Genomic DNA, 21,337 nt, shown 5'->3' with positions numbered 1-21,337 from the left:
GAAACAAACTAATCCAAAAGGTAGCGGAAGTTGTTGCTCATGTTTTGGAAGTGTCCCCGGAAGAGGAGTGAGTGGACTTGTGTGACATGGTGGTGGCGGAGCAGCTTTGTGCCACCCGAGCTCGAAGGCTCAGCGCCGAGGTGCGACTTGACGGAAGATGGTGAAGAAACGCGAGCTTCTGGTGAGTTCTACTTGCGCGTTGGCATTCTGAGCCAGACCAGGCTCGCTCGGCTGGCTGGCTGGCTTCGCTCGTGTCCGGCCGTGGCGCGAAGAAGACGAAAGGACGATTCGTTAGCTTCCCGCTGTTAGCATGCTGCTTAAAGCCCGGCCGCGAGATGGGCGACGCTAGCGAAATTAGTTGGCCGGGAAGCAGAAGCTTCGCTCAGAGGCTCCCGGACGACGTGGACGTGAAAGTGGCAGGCTGGCTGGCAACCTGGCTGGCAGACAGGCTGACTGGCTGGCGAGCTTGCAGGCAGGCGCCGATACGAGCTCAACTGCCCCCATGTCGGATGGTCCTTAGCATGTTTTGTACGTGTCGGCGTCATTTTGCAAATTCGCTCGCAATTCCTGTCTGGAGTGAACATATCAAGAAATGTTCAGGTTGCGTGTACGCCCTGGGTGTGTGCACTTGTCGGATGGATGACGTGTTTACTTGACACAATCGACTTAGCCTCTAGACATGATCAGAATTGTCCATCTAGTTCAGGGGTGTCAAACTCATTTTGGTCTGGGGGCCGCATACAACTTAATCGGATCTCAAGGGGGCCAGACCAGTAAACTAATTCCAAAATTACATAGAACTAACAATAAGTCCACTTTTTTTCTTTGTAATAGTGCAAAGAAGACGTAAATTATAAAAATCTTTATATGAAATGAATTGTCCCTGTTACTAAATATATTATGAACAACTTAAGAGTTTTTAAGAAAAGTATGTGCAATTTCAACAACACTTTTAATCACTTGAACATTTATTCAAGTGCAAAACTCACATAACATATATGGCATGCATAAGAAATAATGCAAAGAAAACTGACAAGAAAACTGACTAGCACTGACTTTCCCAGCAATTACAACAGCAAATATTCAGAGCTGTTTATTTTTATAGTGCAATGTTGAAAGCAGCATTCCATAGGATTTAGTCTTGCTCAGTATTTGCCCCTGAAACTTGGCATCTTTTAGCCTGCATCAATATCAGGCATCATGTCCTGAGAAGCAGCCAGTTTCAGAATCTCATTTAAGTGCTTATGCGTGAGCTTTGAGCGAAGCTTTGTTTTATTAATGTTCATTACTGAGAAGACCTGCTCACAAAGGTAGGTAGTCCCAAACATGGACAACATTACATCACACCGCAAATCAATGATTTCAAGTTGCATTTAAACGGGCACATCAGAAGCTCTGACTGTGAATGGTGAGCGAAAAACTACAAATTCTGTCTCAAGTTCCCTAAAGACCTGGAATCGCTTCTCAAACTCCCTCAGCAACCCTGAAATCTTGTCTTTGTACTTTGTCACTTCAGGATTAACGCTTGCAGCTCACACATCTCTGAGACAGGGAAAATGAGCAGGGTCACCGCTTGCCATCTGCGTCTCCCATAACGCGAGCTTTAACTTGAATGCACGTATACTGCCATAATACTGTGTTACAATTTCTTTGCGTCCTTGCAACATTTTGTTTAGATTATTCAAGTGCTCTGTAATATCAACCATAAATGCAAGGTCCTGCAGCCAAAGTGGGCACTGTAATTCCTTAACAGGTTTTCTTTTTTTCGCCATGAATTGTCCGATTTCCCCACGTACGTAGATCAAAGAAGCGCTTCAGCACAGCACCTCTGCTTAACCATCTTACTTCAGTGTGGTATGGCAGACCATGGGTAATGTTACAGTCACTGAGAAAGCTGTCAAACTGACAATGATTGAGACCTCTTGCTCGGATGAAATTAACAGTTCGGACAACCACCTCCATGACGTGATCCATTTTTAGCGACTTGCAACATAATGCCTGATGATGCAAAATGCAATGAAATGTCAAAAAAATCACCTCTTTCATTTGCGGCTTGTACTTTCTCTCTGAACTTTGTCACAACACCTGCCTTTTTCCCGATCATTGACGGCGCGCCATCAGTAGCCAGGCTTACGGCGCGGGACCAGTCCGCCCCGACTCTGTCCAGCGCTCCAACAATGGAGCGGAAAATGTCATCAGCTGTTGTGGTGTCGGTCATAGGCACCAACTCGAGAAACTCTTCTGTGACAGTCAAAGTCTCGTCAACTCCACGAATTAATATGGCCAGTTGAGCGACATCCGTAATATCAGTACTCTCATCATTTGCAATGGAAAATGCCAGGAATGACTCCCCTTTGCGTTTCAGTTGGCTGTCCAAGTCTGCCGATAGTTCCGAAATCCTGTCTGCCTAATATTGGCAAAAGCTTGTCGCTTCTCAGGACACACAATTTTGGCAGCCTTCAGCATACAGTTTTTGACGAACTCCCCGTCACAGTACGGCTTTGACGCTAATGCTATTTGGCTAGCAATTACGTAGCTGGCTTTCTCCGCAGCATCACTGACCTCTCGGCTCCGGGTGAAAACAGATTGCTGTTTCCTCAGACCCACCAGCATTTCATTTACCTTCTGTTTTCTCAGTTCTCCCTGCAAGCTGTTGTATTTTTCTCCATGCTGAGTTTCATAGTGGCGCCGAATATTGTATTCCCTAAGCACCGAAACTTGCTGCATGCACACCAGGCACACGGGTTTCCCATTCACCTCCGTGAACCTATAGGAAGAGGTCCATTTTTCTTGAAAAATCCGACACTCTGTGTCCACTTTCCTCTTTTTTGACAAAGACATTTCACTGAAGAGGGTGCCAGGATCAACAGAAAAGGCAGGTAAAGCGATAGAATTGACTAAAACACAGCGCCCCTAGCGGACAATATAGGAACTGCACATTTGAAAGAAAATTAAGTTTATTCGTCTTTAATAATGCAGATTTATCCCGCGGGCCAGACTGAACCCACTGGCGGGCCGGTTTCGGCCCGCGGGCCGTACGTTTGACACCCCTGATCTAGTTGCTTGGTTGATTGATCGCACGATTGCCTTTGGAGTCCGAATTATCTTTATTGACTAAGACTGTTACGTTCTGAACGAGAGGCCTAGTGATACGTTCCAACAGTGATTGCATTCTCCAACCGAGCGAATTGAACTCTTGACAAAAAATAAAGCTGAAGTTATGTCACGCGTCTCACCGTTAGGGCTGAGGCAATCGAGTAGTTCCTGAACAATCGAGTTTTTGGATAAAAGTCAAATCTTTTCATGGAAGACACAAAAAACACATGTGGATAATGGAAGACCAAGTGGTTTTCATTTTTCGCTAATTGCCCTTTTCTACTTGAATTCAACTGAAAACAAAATTCCAACCCAAATCCAAGAAGAACATTATAGGTGCGCGTCTCTCCATAAGTTAGCCGCCGTCAAAGCCCGCGTTTGCCCACTGAGCATTTTCCGGTCTAAAATCCGTCTATTAGACCGCTATATGGTGCCTAGACGTTTCGGCTAAAATCTGTCTCAAACACGTCTATATATGAAAGTTTCAGCTCCGTGGCCTAGTCGTAGAGTGTCCGCCCTGACACTGGAAGTTCGTGGGTTCAAACCCCGGCCGGGTCATACCAAAGACTATAAAAATGGGACCCATTGCCTCCCTGCTTGGCACTCAGCATTAAGGGTTGGAATTGGGGGGGTTAGATCACCAAATGATTCCCGAGCACGGCACCGCTGCTGCTCACTGCTCCCCTCTCCCCCAGGGGATGGATCAAAATCACACGGGGATGGGTTAAATGCAGAGGACAAATTTCACCACACCCAGATGTGTGTGTGACGATCATTGGGACTTTAACTTTAACTTTCTTAGACGTCTAAGCGCAGCCATCGAAGCGACGGCTATGCTTAGACGTGTAAAACACAACTGTAACTCGTCTATATATATCTATATATCTATATACGTATATATGAAAGTTTCTTAGACGTCCATTGCATAGACATTCCAGTGACCACTATTAGCGCTAATAGCTATTAGTGATCATTTGAACGTCTAGACCAGACATGGGCAAACTACGGCCCGCGGGCCACATCCGGCCCACGGGGCCGTTTAATCCGGCCCGCCAAACATGAATAAATTGTATTATTAATTTTTTGGGGGGTCATTTTCCCTGCAATTACTATGTTTCACCAGTAGATGGGGAAGCGCCCGCCCGCGAATTTACTCCCGGGAGCCGTGTCAGAAAGCACGGTGCACACTCACAAGTGTGTGTGCGTACTCAGGAGTACGGACGCAGCGCACTCCGCGCTCTATTTCATCTATCAGTGCCGAATTTCGAGCGTAGGCTGTGACGTCAGTATTCTCGTAATTCGCGCGCTAAACTTTCAGATACAGTTTTATGCTAATGCCACCCACAAACTTTCCCCTGGAATCCTTCCATTAAAATGAGTAGCCCGAAGAAAAAGGTGGACACTGAGTGCCGAATGTTAAAAAAGAGTGGACAATTTGGCTCGACCTACGTGTGTGAGAAGACGTTCAGCCACATGAACGTCAACAAAGCCCGTCACAGATCTAGGTTAACTGACCGACACCTCGGCTCTATCCTAAGAATTACTACAACAAATTTTACTCCAGACTATGATGCACTAGCAAAAAAGCAAAACCAACAATACTATTGATTTCTTTATTACTTTATTTAGATGTATTCTTTCACTGATTCTTCAAGATGATGTATTTGGTCAGAATGTTTGGCGTTGGATGCGATTTCGCCTCATTAGATAAACATATTTCATAAGTCTGACCTGCAGGCGCTGAAGTGATGGAAAATCTTATTCATCATAACAGTGTCATATTTAATAAGAATCACTGATAGTAGTTTTTTGGTGAAATATTTTTTAATGCTGTTAATAAATGCATTTGTTTTCAAAAAGTTCTTTTTAATATCCATGCTTAAGTATCTACTAAAAGTAAAAACCTTTTATGCAATGACCTTTACATGTCATTTATATTACTTCACACAAACACTACATCCATCTGCTCCTGGTTCGGCCCCCCGGTCAAAATTTAGAACCCAATTCGGCCCGCAAGTCAAAAAGTTTGCCCACCCCTGGTCTAGACGTCTATTCAACATGAAATAAGATTCTCTTTAATACCTTTAACCTTTGTGTAGTTCTGGGCTGTCGAGGTAATGCATTTGATATGTGATCCTTACCTCTGTTAGCTATGGATATAAATAGATCTTTTGATGTTTAAAATGAACCAAAATGACAATTGAATCTAAATAAACACATTTTTCAAACATTATCCACCCATCACAAACATGAACGTGCAATGTTTTTAATCATATCACGTTTAAAAATTAAAAAAAAATGCATACAATATTAAAAAATGGGGGCTGTTTTAATAGAGAACAAAACTACTAAGTTGCAATGTGAATTATGTACATACTTTTTCTGTAGGACATATAAAATAAACAAAACAACCTGCTCAGCAAAACACAAGGGGGAAACAAAATAGACATCACCCTCTTGTGGGCTTTTGATAGCCCCCTGGCCACTCAGCGCTGGAGCGTGTTTTAATTTTAAAGATTTTATTCACTTGAGATTTTATTTACTTAAAGAAAACCACTACATACATTATGCATCAACATTTAACAAAGTTTTTTTGAATTTTAAGCAAATTCACTTTAGCGACCTTTAACATTTGTGTCAGGAGCTCATCTCTTCCAAATTATTAAAACTAAAACAACTAGTCATATAGCGAATTATGGGAAAACAAGTACAAGCTAGCAGGCAAGCTACAACTTAAGTCTAATCTTGCAATCAATTGATAATGAAATGGGCAAACTTTGCACTTTGCAGGACAAAACAACAGTGCTTACTGAGAAACCTCGAGGACTCACCTCTTAGCAGCCTTCGTTGGTGTCTTTCAGGAGGGATTTTGTCTATAAGAAGTAACAGTCGTCAACTTAAACTCCAACAAACACGCAGGAAAACTTTTCTTGCTCCGCACACTTTTTCGTGTTTTCTTTTGTTTTACGGTGGCACACAATTTATGCACGTTGCTGCCTCCTCGTGTGATGTTACTGAGTTTTTACTGTAAAATTGATCTCCATCCATGCGTTTTGTTTATGATTTAAAACGAAGTAATACAACTTCTGTACATTATTTGTACAACTTACAGCTGGTTTAGAGGTTAATATTTCACATTTGATGGATTTAATTTTGTCGTTCATATTTGGTCTATGGAATAACCAATTATAGATGCGTCTAAATCTGGTTACAAAATAACCACAGTTTACACGGATCAATGGTTGTTTAGAACGAAGCAATACGACTTGTATTTATACAACTTACAGCTGGTTTAGAGTTGTTGGTACAAATTACTGCTGGTTTAGGGTTCAATATGTCATATTTGATGGATTTAATTTTGTCGTCTATATTAGGTCTATGGAATAACCAATTATGCGTCTAAATCTGGTTTAAAAAAATAACCACACTTTACACGGATCAATGGGTGATTAAAACGAAGCAATACAACTTCTGTACGTTATTTATACAACTTACATCTGGTTTAGAGTTTAATATTTCAAAATATGATCATATTTGATGGATTTAATTACCGTATTTTCCGGAGTATAAGTCGCACTGGAGTATGTCGCATGAGCCATAAAATGCACAATAAAGGGGAAAAAAAACATAAGTTGCTCCGGAGTATAAGTCACATTTTGGGGGGAAATTTATTTCACAAAATCCAACACCAAGAACAGACATGAACCAGCAACAACAGGCTAAACGATATGGTATGCTAACGTGACATAAACATAAACAAGGAGCTGAGAACGGGCATGATGTAACATTATCAGTTATTCAAATAACTATAACTTAATTAACACATTTATCAAACCAGCTTTCACTCCAAATCATTAAATCCATCGAATTCTTCGTCCTTTGTGTAAACAACGCCGCTTCTGACACCGAAAGTGTGTGCGGCGCGCCGCTGACGTCGGACTCGTCGTCATTTGCAGTTCAAATTATTCCACAGGCCCATATAACTATATATAAACTATATATCGAAAAACTATAACATAAATAACAATTTCATTGAACCATACGTGTCACTCCAAATCATTAAATCCTTCGAAATCTTCGTCCTTTGTGTAAACAACGGCACTTCTGACCCTGGAAGTGTGTGCGGCCCGCCGCTGACGTCAGTTGCAGTTCAAATGATTCCACAGGCTTATATAACTATATATCAAAGAACAATAAACAACAATTTTATCGAACCATCCGTGTCACTCCAAATCATTAAAGCCATCAAAATCTTCATCCTCTGTGTCACTTAAAAAAAGTGTGTGCGGCGCGCTGCTGACATCAATTGTAGTTCAAATTATTCCACAGGCCTATGTAACTATATATAAACTATATATCAAATAACTATAAACAACAATTTTATCGAACCATCCGTGTCACTCCAAATCATTAAATCCATCTACCGTAATTTTCGGACTATAAGTCCCGTTTTTTTAACATCGTTTAGGTGGGGAGGCGACTTATAATGAGCGACTTGTGTGGGTTTTTTTTCAAAAAATGTTCCAAAAAAAAAAAAAAGTGAAACCGCGATAAACGAACCGCGATGTAGCAAGGGATTACTGTAATTTGAATTTCAAGTGACGTCAGCAGCACGACACGGCGCGGCGGTTGTTTACAAAAAGGACAGAGATTGATCACGGGATGATGATGACGAAGGGCCCCACGTACTACCGCCATCATTAGCGGCTTTGTTTCTAAGTGACACAGAGGACGAAGAGTTTGAAGGATTTAAGTATTTGGAGTGACACAGAAGGTTTGAAAAACTATTATGGCTTTTACGCACGCCTGGTCCTACTCTACGGAGCTTTCTTTCACCTCCGTGGATTGAAGTCGGGGACCGGCGCTCGGCCGGGTGGCTGTCCAGGGACGGTGGATGCGGCTCGGACATGGCTTTTACGCACGCCCGGTCCTACTCTACGGAGATCTCTTTCACCTCCGTTGATAGAAGTCGGGGGCTGGCGCTTGGCCGGGTGGCTGTCCGGGGACGGTGGATGGGGCTCGGTCATGGCTTTTATGCACGGCCGGTCCTATTCTATGGATTTCTCTTCCACCTCCGTGGCTGGAAGTTGACGCCGCCACACGCCTGGAAGTTTGTTTTGTTAAATAAAGAGCCGTTTACCAAACCCACGTCTTTCTTTGTACTTTGTTAACGCTGCAATATAGTTATATACTAGATCTGTGGAATAACGACGAGGCTGACGTCAGGGCGCACGTGCGGCATTGTTGACAAAGGACGAGGAATTTGATGGATGGATTTAATGATTTAAAGTGCACGGATGGTTTGAGAATATTATTGCTTATATAATATATAGGCGGCTCGGTGGAGCACTGGGTAGCACGTCCGCCTCACAGTCACACTTATTCACCACCAAACGTTGTGAAATGAATAGAAAATAGAGTCAAGACAGTGACAAGGTTAGAAATAATGATTTGTATTTGAAATAAGATTTTTTTTTACATCAAACTTTGCTTTTGTCAAAGAATCCTCCATTTGCAGCAATTACGGCATTGCAGACCTTTGGCATTCTAGCTGTTAATTTGTTGAGGTAATCTGGAGAATTTGCACCCCACGCTTCCAGAAGCAGCTCCCACAAGTTGGATTGGTTGGATGGGCACTTCTTGCGTACCATACGGTCAAGCTGCTCCCACAACAGCTCAATGGGGTTCAGATCTGGTGACTGCACTGGCCACTCCATTACCGATAGAATACCAGCTGCCTGAAATGGCGCACTCGCGCTCTATTTGTATCAGTGCCAAATTTAGAGCGTGGGCTGTGACGACAGCATTCTTGTAATTTGCGCGCCGAGCTTTCGGATACAGTTTTACGCTAAAGCCACCCACAAATCTTCCCCTGGAATCCTTCCATTAAAATGAGTCGCCCAAGGAAAAGCAAGGTGGACACTGAGTGCCGAGTGTTTAAAAAGAGTGGCCAATTTGGCTCGACGTACACGACGTGACGTTCAGCCACATGAACATCAACATCAACCCGTCACAGATCTAGGTAAACGGACCAACACCTCGGATCTCTCCTAAGAATTGCCACAACAAATTTTACTCCAGACTATGACACACTAGCAAAAAAAGGGAGACAAACAACAGTGTTCCCACTGAAAATGAAGGGGAGGCTTTGAAGTTTGTTGTAAAAAAATGCATTTTGAATATGATCTGTACAAATAGCAGGGATTGAAACTAGCGACCATTCTCATTTTCAAACAATGCAGGATGCTCAAGGACATTGATGCACCACCTGTTTGTGACTGATCTTAACCTGTAAAGTTCTTAAGGCTTACTTTAAGGAAGTGTTTCCCGTTTCCTCACCTCTGTTACCAGGTGTTTTTGAAACTTTTTTTGAATATCCACGCTTTACTACCTACTAAAGGCCAAAACCTTTTATGCAATGACCTTTACAGGTCGTTTATATTACTTCACACAAACACTACATCCATCTGCCCCTGGTTCGGCCCCCCGGTCAAAATTTAGAACCCAATTCGGCCCGCAAGTCAAAAAGTTTGCCCACCCCTGGGGTAACATGATGTTACATGTAAGCTAATGTTAGGCTATTGTCATGATATCGTTAAAGAATAAATGTTCAATGATAGACGGACAGACAGACGGACAGATGGACAGACGGATAGATGGATAGATAGATGGATGAATGTTGCAAAAAATTAACAGTTTTCATCAAAAGGAAAAACTCCAGAATTGATTGTGCCATTTTGATGTATTATATTCACTTTGGTAGCCCACCAAGCAGGAATATTATTTTAACAAAACTATGGAAATTGAGTGATGAAATTAATGGTTTTGGGGTTGCTATACTGCCAAAAGTTTCCAGGGAGCTTTGCCCCCTGAGCCCCCTCTGGGGAGTTGCCCCTGGCCCCCTGCGGCCCCCAATGGGGGCCTGTGGTTCCTGTGGCCCCCAGGCCCCTGGCCCCCTGCGGCACCTGGCCCACTGTGGCCCCCATGGGGGGGGGGGGGTCTGCGGCCCCCAGACCCCGGCTACTTTTTTTTTTCATTTGCCGTTCTCATCCCTGATTTATGGTTATTTAGTATAGTGTAACCGTTATGTGCAGTTAATTATGTAATGTGTGCTGTCGTATTGTGACGTCAGAAGTTGACAGAAGGGGGCACGTAGCCTTTGGCGGGGCATTCAGACCATCACGGACTACAAGCCCGCGCCGAGGAGCTGTGAGGGCGACGTCCGTCTGCTAAACGATCTGAACCGCTTCTTTGCTCGCTTCGACGCCCAGAACAGCACTTGCCCGCTGAAGACCACTCCCCCCCCGCACGAGCAGCCCCTGCGCCTCTCTGCCGACGGTGTGAGGAGGGCGCTTGGCGCTATTGACACCCGTAAGGCGGCGGGCCCTGACAACATCCCGGGTCGAGCGCTGAAGGACTGCGCTGGGGAGCTGTCGGGTGTCTTCACGGACATCTTTAACGTTTCCCTGCAGCAGGCCATCGTCCCCTCGTGTTTCAAGGCTGCCACCATCGTTCCTGTGCCGAAGAAACCTGCACCGTCCTGCTTCAATGACTACCGCCCTGTGGCACTGACGCCCATCATCATGAAGTGCTTTGAGCGGCTGGTCATGGAGCACATCAAGTCCGTTCTCCCCCCCACCATTGACCCTTTCCAGTTTGCGTACCGTGCCAAGCGGTCCTCTGAGGATGCCATCTGCTCTGCCCTCCACTCGGCCCTCACCCACCTGGAGAGAAAGGACTCATATGTGAGGTTGCTGTTTGTGGACTTCAGCTCAGCCTTCAACACCATTGTGCCGCAGCGACTCATCTGCAAACTCGACGAGCTGGGCCTCAGTACCTCCCTCTGCAACTGGATACTGGACTTCCTCTGTCAGAGGCCTCAGGTGGTGTGTGTTGGCGACAAAATCTCCGCCAGCATCACGCTGAGCACGGGGGCCCCCCAGGGCTGCGTGCTCAGTCCATTGCTCTTCACCCTGCTGACGCATGACTGCACTGCGACCTACAGCGACAACCGCATCGTGAAGTTTGCTGACGACACGACTCTGGTGGGTCTCATCACGAAGGGCGACGAGACTCGGTACAGGTCGGAAGTTGACCTTCTGACCACGTGGTGCAGGGACAACAACCTCCTGCTGAACGTCAATAAGACCAAGGAAATCATTGTTGACTTCCGGAAGGGTCACACAACACACCTGCCGCTGATCATCGACGGTGCTGTGGTGGAGAGGGTGAGCTGCACCAAGTTCCTGGGGGTGCACATCAGTGAGGACCTCTCCTGGTCCGCAAACACCTCGTCACTGGCAAAGAAAGCTCAGCGCCGCCTGTACTTCCTGCGGAAGTTCAGGCGTGCATGTGCTCCTCAGGCAGTCCTGTCTACATTCTACCGTGGCACCATTGAGAGCGTCCTCACCAGTTGCATCGCTGTCTGGGGTGGTAACTGCACTGAACAGAACTTGAAGGCCCTGCAGCGCATAGTGAATACGGCTGGTAAGATTATTGGTGCTTCGCTCCCCTCCCTGAAGGACATTTACACCTCCCATCTCGCCCGCAAGGCAACCTCGATTGCCAGAGATGTGAGTCACCCGGCTCACTCTTTGTTTGACCTTCTGCCCTCTGGGAAGAGGTACAGGAGCCTGCGCTCCCGCACCACCAGACTCGCCAACAGCTTCTTTCTCCAGGCTGTTAGGGCCCTGAACTCGCTACCCCCTTCTGAGTAGCGTGCGGCACTGTTGCGCTATTTTCGGGAATGTCTGCTGTACGCGCACTTGCTCCTTTTTTTTCTGCTCCTCTTATTTATTTATTTATTGTTGTGTTATTTATTCATTATTTATTCGGCACGCTTTTGTTATACTTGTTTACTTGTTTGTCTGTTGTGAGCCATGTCTTGTCACCGTGGGATAGGGGGGAACGAAATTTCGGTTTCTTTGTGTGTCTTTGGCATGTGGAGAAATTGACAATAAAGCTGACTTTGACTTTGACTTTGACTTACGTGCTGTATTTCTCTCTGTTGCTGAACCACACACCACACACACCCTTCACACGCTTCATACAATGATCACACACACATGAATCACATTTACACACTCAAAGCCTCGCCCATGTCCACTACACACACCTGCTCTCACATCCTTACGACCAAACGTGTGCCTATACCCTTTTGCCAGTTTGCCTGTATGCCCCTATGAGCCACAGTGCCTGTTACCTTTTTGCCAATAATTCAGTAAAGCAATCAAAACTGAACCACGTCTTCCCTCCTGTGTTCTGACCGACACCCGGGGGCGAAAAGAGCATAACCATCCGAGCCAACCCCCTATACAGTCCTCAGGCTCCCCAACAATAGTGGTAGCAGTTTGCATCATTTTATTGCAATGTTTTTCCTTATTCAGATTTGCTTCAAGACTACAGTTACAGTTAGACTTCACTTTGATGGTTAATGCAGTTATTGCAATTTTGTTCTTTTATCGCAGTAGATTGGTTTATTTACATTGCAAAAACCAGAAGCCATTCTTTTACAAATGTGATTGCACTTCAGTTTACATATTTAAATGTTCAGATATTAAGATGTGATAGTTTTTGCATGATTTGAATGAAGCAAAATAACATGCTTTTTCTCTCGAATATATTGTTACAATCATTTGTTTCAGATGTAATCATTTTCTGCCTAAAAATTAAATTTGGTGTTCAAAAAGTATTTTTTCAAACTTGAGTCTTGAAAAAAAGGGGGTCGTCTTATCATCAGGGTCATCCTATATTCGAGCCAATACGGTATAAGCCGCACCAGCAAAAAATTGCGGAAAATTTGTTGGTTTTTTTCATGAATAAGCAGCATCGTATTATAAGCCGCATGCGCACGCGAGTTATTTAAAGTATATAAAGTAGAGACGGTACACAGAAAGCCTTTTTAAAGTTTCCATAACATATTTTAACATCCATCCATCCATTTTCTGAACCGCTTAGTCCCCACGGGGGTCGCGGGCGTGCTGGAGCCTATCCCAGCCGTCATCAGGCAGTAGGCGGGGGACACCCTGAACTGGTTGCCAGCCAATCGCAGGGCACACAGAGACAGACAACCAATCGCACTCACACTCACACCTAGGGACAATTTGGAGTCTTCAATCGGCCTACCAAGCATGTTTTTGGAATGTGGGAGGAAGCCGGAGTGCCCGGAGAAAACCCACGCGGGCCCGGGGAGAACATGCAAACTCCACACAGGGAGGGCCGGAGGTGGAATCGAACCCGCACCCTCCTAACTGTGAGGCGGACGTGCTACCCAGTGCGCCACCGAGCCGCCCCATACTTTAACATGTCTTTCTAAATGCTGCCTGTGACGCGGCAGTAATAGTAATGGTTGAGTTCAATCACAATTCTTGTTCAGAAAGCTCTGTTTTCAGGAAAGTACAATACAGCGCTGGGCCCTTCAAGAGCAGAAAGTCTCCATTCAGAAAAGGCAATGTTCAAGGTTCTTTGATCAGCTTATATTCAGTAGCACATTGTGGGCCGAGATTGATGGGTGATGAGTCTTTGGGGTGGGGCAAGTTCGAAGGAGAGTCTGCTTCCATGGGAGTGGTGCTGGTTATGGGCGATTCGGTGTGTAGGTGGGGGCTGTTGGTGTGTGTGGGTGCTGTTGTCTTCCATCCCGTCTTTCGGCCTTGGCGATCATCTTTGGCCGAGTCTTTGGGTGGCTCCTTCTGGCACCTGCTGGTTTTATCTCCACGTGACCTTCCTGTGAACATTCTTCTCCAATCTTGGACATACACTGTCGTACCTCATTCTTTCAATTTTGTCATTTTGTACGAAATTGTTAGCTTTTGGCTGTGACATCATTAATCTATTGCTGTTCCCTGACTATGTAAAGTTTGTGCTTTTGATACTTCATGTCTTTGCTTACGTCATTATATTCTTATTTAATCATGTTTCCAACCGTATCTTTTCTTTGTTAGGCCAAAATATTTCCCTCTGTGCAGAGCGTTCAGTAGTAATCAAAAACTGGCATCTAGCATTAGTCAAACATAAGATACAGTCAAGTACTGTACGGTCAAGACGACTCTGGCCGTGTCCATGATTTAGAGAAAAACATCAGGCATGCATTAAACAGTTCCTTAAGGGTCATTAAGCTATTCAGGCAATATATCAAAATACATTTGTTATTTCAAAGTGCTCAGAAATATATATCAGATCATAAAGTTTATAGACTTAGACTTAGACTTATCAAAAATGTCTAGTTATGTCTTCTTTATTGATTTGGTGTGTAGGTATAATTATATGCTTAAAATGTTTTCTTTTATTGATTTAATATGTGAATATACTTGTCTGCTTATGTACTTTATTCAATGAGGTTTGAGCACATCTGTTTTTGTAGCTAGGCAGGACTTTTTGTATTATGACCCCATTCCTTCACGTACACAGAAAGCCTTTTTAAAGTTTTAAAAACATACCTTAACATTTCTTTTGAAACACTGCCTGTGACGCGGCAGTAATACCGCAGCAACACGGAAGTAACACGGCACTAATAGGGCTAGATTAAAAAAACATACTCGTAAAAGTCACTGAGACGCGGCGGTAACACAACAGCAACACGGTAGCACAGCACTAACAGGGCTGGTTAAAAAAACATACCAGTAAAAGTAAAAAAAAAGTCGGTAAATGAGCCATCTTCATCTTCCTCCTGTACACTGAAACCATTGAAGTCTTCCTCCTCAGTGTCCGATTGTAATAGCGTTAGATATCCTTCGCCACACACTCTCATCTCTCTTTTGTCGTCGCCTTTATGCATTTCTTCTAGCATTTTCCATGATGAGGGTCTGCTTCATGCTAATTTCATTCATGCACGAAGCATTAAGTTACATTAAACTAGCGAGCTGCACGTATAGCTCCAGAGTAGATGTGATTGGGAAATAAAGAAAGGAAAGGGTGACGCAACACGATGTCATCAACAAGGGCCCAAATTGACTGCCTTTAACTTAAAAGCAGCAACATATGCATTTCTTTTGTCCTCCATTATGATGGTTTTTGTATAAAAGCTTCCTTTCTTCCGTCATGTCCATCTTGATCTCGTTCAGTCTCTTCTTTGTGTGAATTGTACGGCACTATTCGCCTGGCGGATGGACATGCGATCAACACACCACTTTTCTCCCCAATGACCGTGTCACATATCCCTCCACCCAGCAAAGCGGTGCCGCACAACAGCGGTCCACAGCCTTTTTATGAGTGTATAAAAGTGATCAAGTCATAACAAAAATCAAGGGAAATATCCATAGATAAGCCGCACCTGACTATAAGCCGCAGAGTTCAAAATGTGATAAAAAAGTCACGGCTTATTGTCCGAAAATTACGGTAATGTGTTAATGCTCAAATAATAATGTGTTGATAATTTCACATATAAGTCGCTCCTGAGTATAAACATCCAAAATGCGGCTTCATTGATGCGCGTCGGCCGGCCCAATTCAGCCAGTCTTCCCAATGCACTCCCATTTATCTCTTTTGCAGCTTTCCCACACAGACACAGAGCGCGCCCAAGATGACATGATGGTTCCCGTGCTGAGCTCCCAAAAAGCCAGCGAGCTGCCCATCCATGAAGTGGCGAGCGCCCTGCAGGTATGAGTGTCGCCAAGCGCGCTCGGGGATCACTCTGAGCATTGTGCATGTGTGCCTGCATGCGTGCCTGTGTCCCATGTGCGTGCAGGCCGACCTTCAGTACGGACTGGCCGAGGACGAGGTTTCCCGAAGGCGGGTCTACCACGGCTGGAACGAGTTTGACGTCGGAGAGGAGCTGCCGCTGTGGAGGAAGTACATGTTGCAGGTAGGCAGCTTTGGGTGCGGGTGACGCAGATCCGGCTTCCTTACATACTAGTTGGAGCACAATGGAGGGTTGCTACTGCTGTTCCAAGACAAAACGGCCAACTCGGACCAGCGTGAACATCTGCACGCAAGCAAATTGTACAGCGACGTGAGAAATCGCCGCCACACGCCTTCAGCCTCGCCCGGGTGTCTCCACGAGTCTGCTCAAGTCAATTGCCGTCCTTTGACCTTAGCTCCCTTTGTAATCTGTGCGAGTGCTTTAAAATCCAATTTGATTTTCTGTGCCGTCCCTTCACAAGAAGCTTGTCGGCCGACCCTCGCCCTCCCTAACAGGAGCGTCTCGTATACATAGCATCGACATTCCTGTCTCTCCGGTCGGTATTTAGCGCTCCACCCAAAATTTGTCATTTGAGGCGCCACTCGTGACATCTGGGTCTGGCTTGCCCACCTCTACACACCCGGAACTGCCGGACCTGGCAACTCATCCAGTCCATTTGCTCTGCCCGAGCCAATTCACGGGGAATTGATTCCCCGCCTTATCAATCAAAGGAGAACGGTGCTTTTGTGCATGACAAATCCGATTGGCTTATTTGCCGAGTCATCCAACCTGAAGGATGACGTGGTCGTCAAGAGATCCGCCAAAACGCTCTAGAGTTTTGTCTCTCTGCAACGAGCGACAGAAACAAGGCAAGCATTGAGGAAGAAGCGCTGACGTGGCGCCAGGAAGGCAAAGATTAGCGTGGGTCAAGCCCACGGCTGCAGCCGATGAGCCAAATCAAGCGAGCCGTCGTGCGTTGACCGAGTTGAAGCGGCAGCTGGCCCGCAATTAACACCGGTGGGCCAAAGTCTGACTGCATGGTGATGCACTGCCCTCCCATTCTAGTTCAAAGATCCGCTCATCCTGCTGCTGCTGGCGTCCGCCATCATCAGCGTCGTCATGCGGCAGTTTGACGACGCCATCAGCATCACCGTGGTACGACTGGCGCACTGCGCAGCACCTCGCTGACCGCTGTGTCTCTCTCACTGACTGCTATGTCTGCCTCTCGCTCTCAGGCCATTATCATTGTAGTCACTGTGGCCTTCGTCCAGGTGAGTGTGACGCCGGCAGGCGGGTGTACGCTGGCAAAGCTTACCGCCGCTCTTGCAGGAGTATCGCTCGGAGAAGTCGCTGGAAGAGCTGGGAAAGCTGGTCCCGCCGCAATGTCATTGGTAGGCTAACCCCCCGCCCCATTTAAGAAGATGGCGCTCTGCCTTTTTCATGCTGTCCGCCGGTTTCAGCATCCGTGAAGGTCGGCTGCAGCACTTGCTGGCCCGGGAGCTGGTCCCAGGCGACACGGTGTGCCTGGCGGTGGGTGAACAGGTGCCAGCGGACCTGCGCCTCTTTGAGGTGAGCTCACGCCAGCCTGTCCAGCGCTTGCGCTCTGGCCGCTGAGCCCCCCTCTCAACTTCCCGCGTGGCAGGCCAGTGACCTCTCGCTGGACGAGTCCAGTCTGACGGGGGAGACTGCGCCCTGCTCCAAGTCCACAGCACACCAGCCGGCCGCCACCAACGGCGACATTGCTTCCCGCGCCAACATCGCCTTCATGGGCACACTGGTGCGCTGCGGCAAAGCCAAGGTACGCAAGATGGATGCAGCAAAGTCATCCCGCCAGGCCGTGGTGATCAGACCCGCCCGCTCTCTGCATCGCTTGCTGGCCTCTCCTGACACGGGCTTTGTCGCGGCAGGGCATCGTCATCGGAACAGGGGAGAACTCTGAGTTCGGCGAGGTCTTCAAGATGATGCGGGCGGAGGAGGTGTGCCTGGATGGACCTCCCGTGAGTGCGGCTGGCCCGCTTACTTTTTGTTTGTGTGCAACGGCAGGCTCCCAAGACGCCGCTGCAGAAGAGCATGGACCTCCTGGGCAAGCAGCTGTCGTTCTACTCATTCGGCATCATCGGTCAGTCCACCCATCTCTCGATGTCTAGTTGGCGCCCTTCACACAGGCCGCCTGTGCTTCCTGTAGGGGTGATCATGCTGGTGGGCTGGCTGCAGGGCAAGAGGATCATGGATATGTTCACCATCGGTGTCAGGTAGCTGCTCCTTTGATCCTCCGGGGAGTCCAGCTTAGTTTATCTTAGCTTATTCTATTTTAGCCTAGCCTATCTTAGCTTAGTTTATCGTAGTTTAGCTAATCTTAGTTCATCTTATTTTACTGTAGTTTATGTTATCTTATTTTAGCTTAGCTTAGTTTAGCTTTGTTTGCTTATTGATTGAAGCGCTCAAAAGGCGGATCGATGACTCAAGCCAGAAAGGACATGGCGCCCGAAAGTTGCGTTTTTGTGCGCTTTTGATTGTGCCCAAGAAAAGGGCCACACGTCGCTCAGCCTCCCTGCTTGTTTTTTCGTCAAAGGTAGCGGCTCCGGAATTTCAAATGAGCAAGAAAGTGAGGTCAAACTCTTTTCCTGTGTTTTTGTCCGTGACTTTGTCGCCCGTGATGGGCCTCCCCTCCTTTGAAATGTAAGCTAACGTGGCGCTGTGCCCGCAGTCTGGCAGTGGCGGCTATTCCCGAGGGCCTCCCCATCGTGGTGACAGTGACGCTGGCGCTGGGTGTCATGCGCATGGTCAAGAAGAGAGCAATCATCAAGAAGCTTCCCATCGTGGAGACACTGAGTACGCCCCGCCCTCGCCAGACGCCCGCCCGGGCTCCTGAGCTGTGCTGTGCTTTCAGGCTGCTGCAACGTCATCTGTTCAGACAAGACGGGAACACTGACTAAGAACGAGATGACCGTCGCGCAGATGTTCACGTCGGACGGCATTCATGCTGAGGTGGACGCGCTCTGCCAACCTTTGCTCCCAACCTGTGGCAGCGCCTTGTCTGCTTTCTTCTTTTGCCGCGTTCTCCTCATCTTCTTCCTCTTTACTTCTCCTTGCTTGTTTTTCTATTGTTTGGGGTTCTACTTGCTTGCCTTCCACCCATCATTCTTTCCTTGAGCTTTTTCATCCACTCGTGCATGTCGGGGTTCTCGTCTTGTCCCCCTAGCTGACGTAATGAACACGCAAACAAACGCGACCGTCTCATGGGTCAGTATGTAAAAGTCTTGGGACCGGACTTTTTGATGTTCCCTTTGCTGCCTGCCATGATTTATGTTGCGGTCCAGGTCACAGGCGTGGGCTACAATGCCAGCGGACAGGTCTTAGCCCACGGAGAAATTGTCCACGGCTTCTCCCACCCGTCGCTCGGCAAGATCGCGGAGGTGGGTCTGTGACAAAATGGTACGAAAGGGGAAAAGCCACGGTGAGGAATGATGGGTCATTGGCGTGCCTGCGTCTAGGTGGGCTGCGTGTGCAACGACTCCGTCATCAGGAACGGGACTCTGCTGGGCCGGCCCACCGAGGGAGCACTGGTGGCCCTTGCCATGAAGGTAGGAGGCAGAGCGAAAGCCACGAAAAAACACGCCGGCATAATGTTGCGTGTGGCCCATCGGAAGGGTTGATCTTGGCGGGGAAGCCAACGTGTGTGGTGTTTCGGGGGTCTCCCGAGAAGCCAATTTCTACTGTTGTTACTTTAGTAAGAAACACAAAGTGGATGCGAATGCCCCACTCGCCTTTGGAACACGCTCAAAGTGCGCCACCCCGTGGCCTAGAAGGCATCCTGGCCAGCATGTGACATTGCCTCCTCCCCCTCCTCCACAGATGGGCCTGGAAGGCCTTCAGCAGGAGTATGTGCGTGTTGAGGAGATTCCCTTCACCTCCGACAAGAAATGGATGGCGGTGCGCTGCGTTCACCGCACGCGGCAGGTGTGTAAGGCCCGGCTGCCGAGGCAGCCAGAGCAAAGGTGTGAAGCCCGCCTGCTTCTACACTTGGCAGGACGAGGCGGGCGTTTTGTTTGTGAAGGGCGCCTACGAGCAGGTAATTGGCTTCTGCAGCTCCTACAACAGCCAAGGCAGCGCCTTTCCTCTCAGCCAGCAGCAGGCGGAGCTCTACCAGCAGCACATCAGCTACATGGGCACCGCCGGCCTCCGAGGTGAGCGTGCCCAGTCCAGCCCAGCGTCTCTTCCTTGACCTGAGCCGCTCTGTCTTCCCCCTGCAGTACTGGCCTTCGCTTCCGGCTGTGAGATGGGAACGCTGACCTTCCTGGGCCTTGTGGGCATCATTGACCCGCCGCGAGCGGGGGTGAAGGAGGCGGTGGGCACGCTCATCAGCTCGGGCGTCGCCATCAAGATGATCACCGGAGACTCCCAGGAGACGGCCGCCTCCATAGGTCAGGCGCCGCCCGTGGTGGCTCGCAGTAAAGCGGCCGGACTGTTGTTTGCTGACGTTTGGCTCGGATGGCAAAAGTCTTCTTGACCTGTTAGTTGGGTTCGCTCGGGGGGTGGCTTTTCGGCCCCCCAGCTGCTTAAAACGTCTTCAGCAAGCGAGTGCCAGGTTGCATTTGCTCTACTTTTGTGCACGACAAACCACAACGCAGACACGTTTTCCTCATTCGAATTGGGGCAGTGGTGACGACGGGTCACATCACAGGCTCAGAAACAAGCCCTGGCCCATCTTGTGGGCAAAAGATGAGGAAGATGTCCCTGTAAAAGCAGCACACTGTGTGTGTGTGTGTGTGTGTGTGTGTGTGTGTGTGTGTGTGTGTGTGTGTGTGTGTGTGTGTGTGTGTGTGTGTGTGTGTGTGTGTGTGTGTGTGTGTGCGTGTGCGTGTGCGTGTGCGTGTGCGTGTGTGCGTACGCGCGCTCGTGTGCAGCGAGCCGTCTGGGCCTGTGGTCCAAAGGAGGCCAGTGCTTGTCCGGCGAGGAAGTGGACCGTCTGGACCTGCAGCAGCTATCGCAAATTGTCCGTCGGGTAAGATGCACACACCTCGGCGCTTGTCTCCATCACCTGACATGCGTGTGTGCACACAGGTCTCTGTCTTCTACCGAGCCAGCCCCAGGCACAAGCTGAAGATTGTAAAGGTCAGCACACACGAAGCCCAACACATGGCACGCACGCACATCCAAAGGCGCTCGGGCCTTGGCTGACTCTTGCCCCTCTTGTAGTCTCTCCAAAACATCGGCGCCGTCGTGGCCATGACGGGTGACGGTGTCAACGACGCAGTGGCACTGAAGGCGGCTGACATTGGCGTAGCCATGGGTCGCACCGGAACTGACGTCTGCAAGGAGGCCGCCGACATGATCCTGGTTGACGACGACTTCAACACCATCATGTGAGCGGCCGGCAGCGAGGAATACGACTGGCCCACATTGTCCTGACGCGCGGAGGAGAACACGATTGGCCTACGTCGTCCTCACGCGTGGCAGGGAACATGACAGGCCCACGTCGTCCTCACACGCGTCTCCTCTGTTGCGCCACTTGCAGGTCAGCCATCGAGGAGGGAAAGAGCATCTACAACAACATCAAGAACTTTGTGCGCTTCCAACTCAGCACGTGAGTCGCTCGCTCGCCAGACCGGCATCTCCTGAGAG

At 47.8% G+C, this 21,337-nt stretch overlaps 1 protein-coding gene across 3 annotated transcripts in view; it reads left to right on the top strand.

Moving 5' to 3' along the window:
- Window positions 1-4: 4 nt before the first annotated feature.
- The window catches only part of atp2c1 (ATPase secretory pathway Ca2+ transporting 1), a 23,888-nt gene continuing 2,555 nt past the window's right edge, over window positions 5-21,337 (top strand). The window contains exons 1-22 of one of the 3 annotated variants that reach the window (XM_049729748.2): window positions 5-181; window positions 15,583-15,690; window positions 15,779-15,895; window positions 16,778-16,867; window positions 16,948-16,983; window positions 17,042-17,103; window positions 17,173-17,281; window positions 17,355-17,510; window positions 17,620-17,688; window positions 17,756-17,831; window positions 17,898-17,964; window positions 18,420-18,544; window positions 18,603-18,700; window positions 19,033-19,128; window positions 19,207-19,296; window positions 19,568-19,672; window positions 19,743-19,899; window positions 19,966-20,136; window positions 20,620-20,717; window positions 20,777-20,827; window positions 20,912-21,078; window positions 21,231-21,299. In XM_049729748.2, the coding sequence (XP_049585705.1) occupies window positions 158-181; window positions 15,583-15,690; window positions 15,779-15,895; window positions 16,778-16,867; window positions 16,948-16,983; window positions 17,042-17,103; window positions 17,173-17,281; window positions 17,355-17,510; window positions 17,620-17,688; window positions 17,756-17,831; window positions 17,898-17,964; window positions 18,420-18,544; window positions 18,603-18,700; window positions 19,033-19,128; window positions 19,207-19,296; window positions 19,568-19,672; window positions 19,743-19,899; window positions 19,966-20,136; window positions 20,620-20,717; window positions 20,777-20,827; window positions 20,912-21,078; window positions 21,231-21,299 (2,141 nt within the window). In that variant the 5' untranslated portion in view covers window positions 5-157. Of the gene's footprint in view, window positions 182-15,582; window positions 15,691-15,778; window positions 15,896-16,777; window positions 16,868-16,947; window positions 16,984-17,041; window positions 17,104-17,172; window positions 17,282-17,354; window positions 17,553-17,619; window positions 17,689-17,755; window positions 17,832-17,897; window positions 17,965-18,419; window positions 18,545-18,602; window positions 18,701-19,032; window positions 19,129-19,206; window positions 19,297-19,567; window positions 19,673-19,742; window positions 19,900-19,965; window positions 20,137-20,619; window positions 20,718-20,776; window positions 20,828-20,911; window positions 21,079-21,230; window positions 21,300-21,337 lie in introns of all 3 variants that reach the window. The other 2 variants (XM_049729746.2, XM_049729749.2) reach the window with 2 other exon arrangements.

Source organism: Syngnathus scovelli, chromosome 9 (genome assembly GCF_024217435.2).
Source record: "Syngnathus scovelli strain Florida chromosome 9, RoL_Ssco_1.2, whole genome shotgun sequence".
In the NCBI taxonomy this organism is placed as follows: domain Eukaryota; kingdom Metazoa; phylum Chordata; class Actinopteri; order Syngnathiformes; family Syngnathidae; genus Syngnathus; species Syngnathus scovelli.
This window is presented reverse-complemented; position numbering and strand designations above follow the sequence as displayed.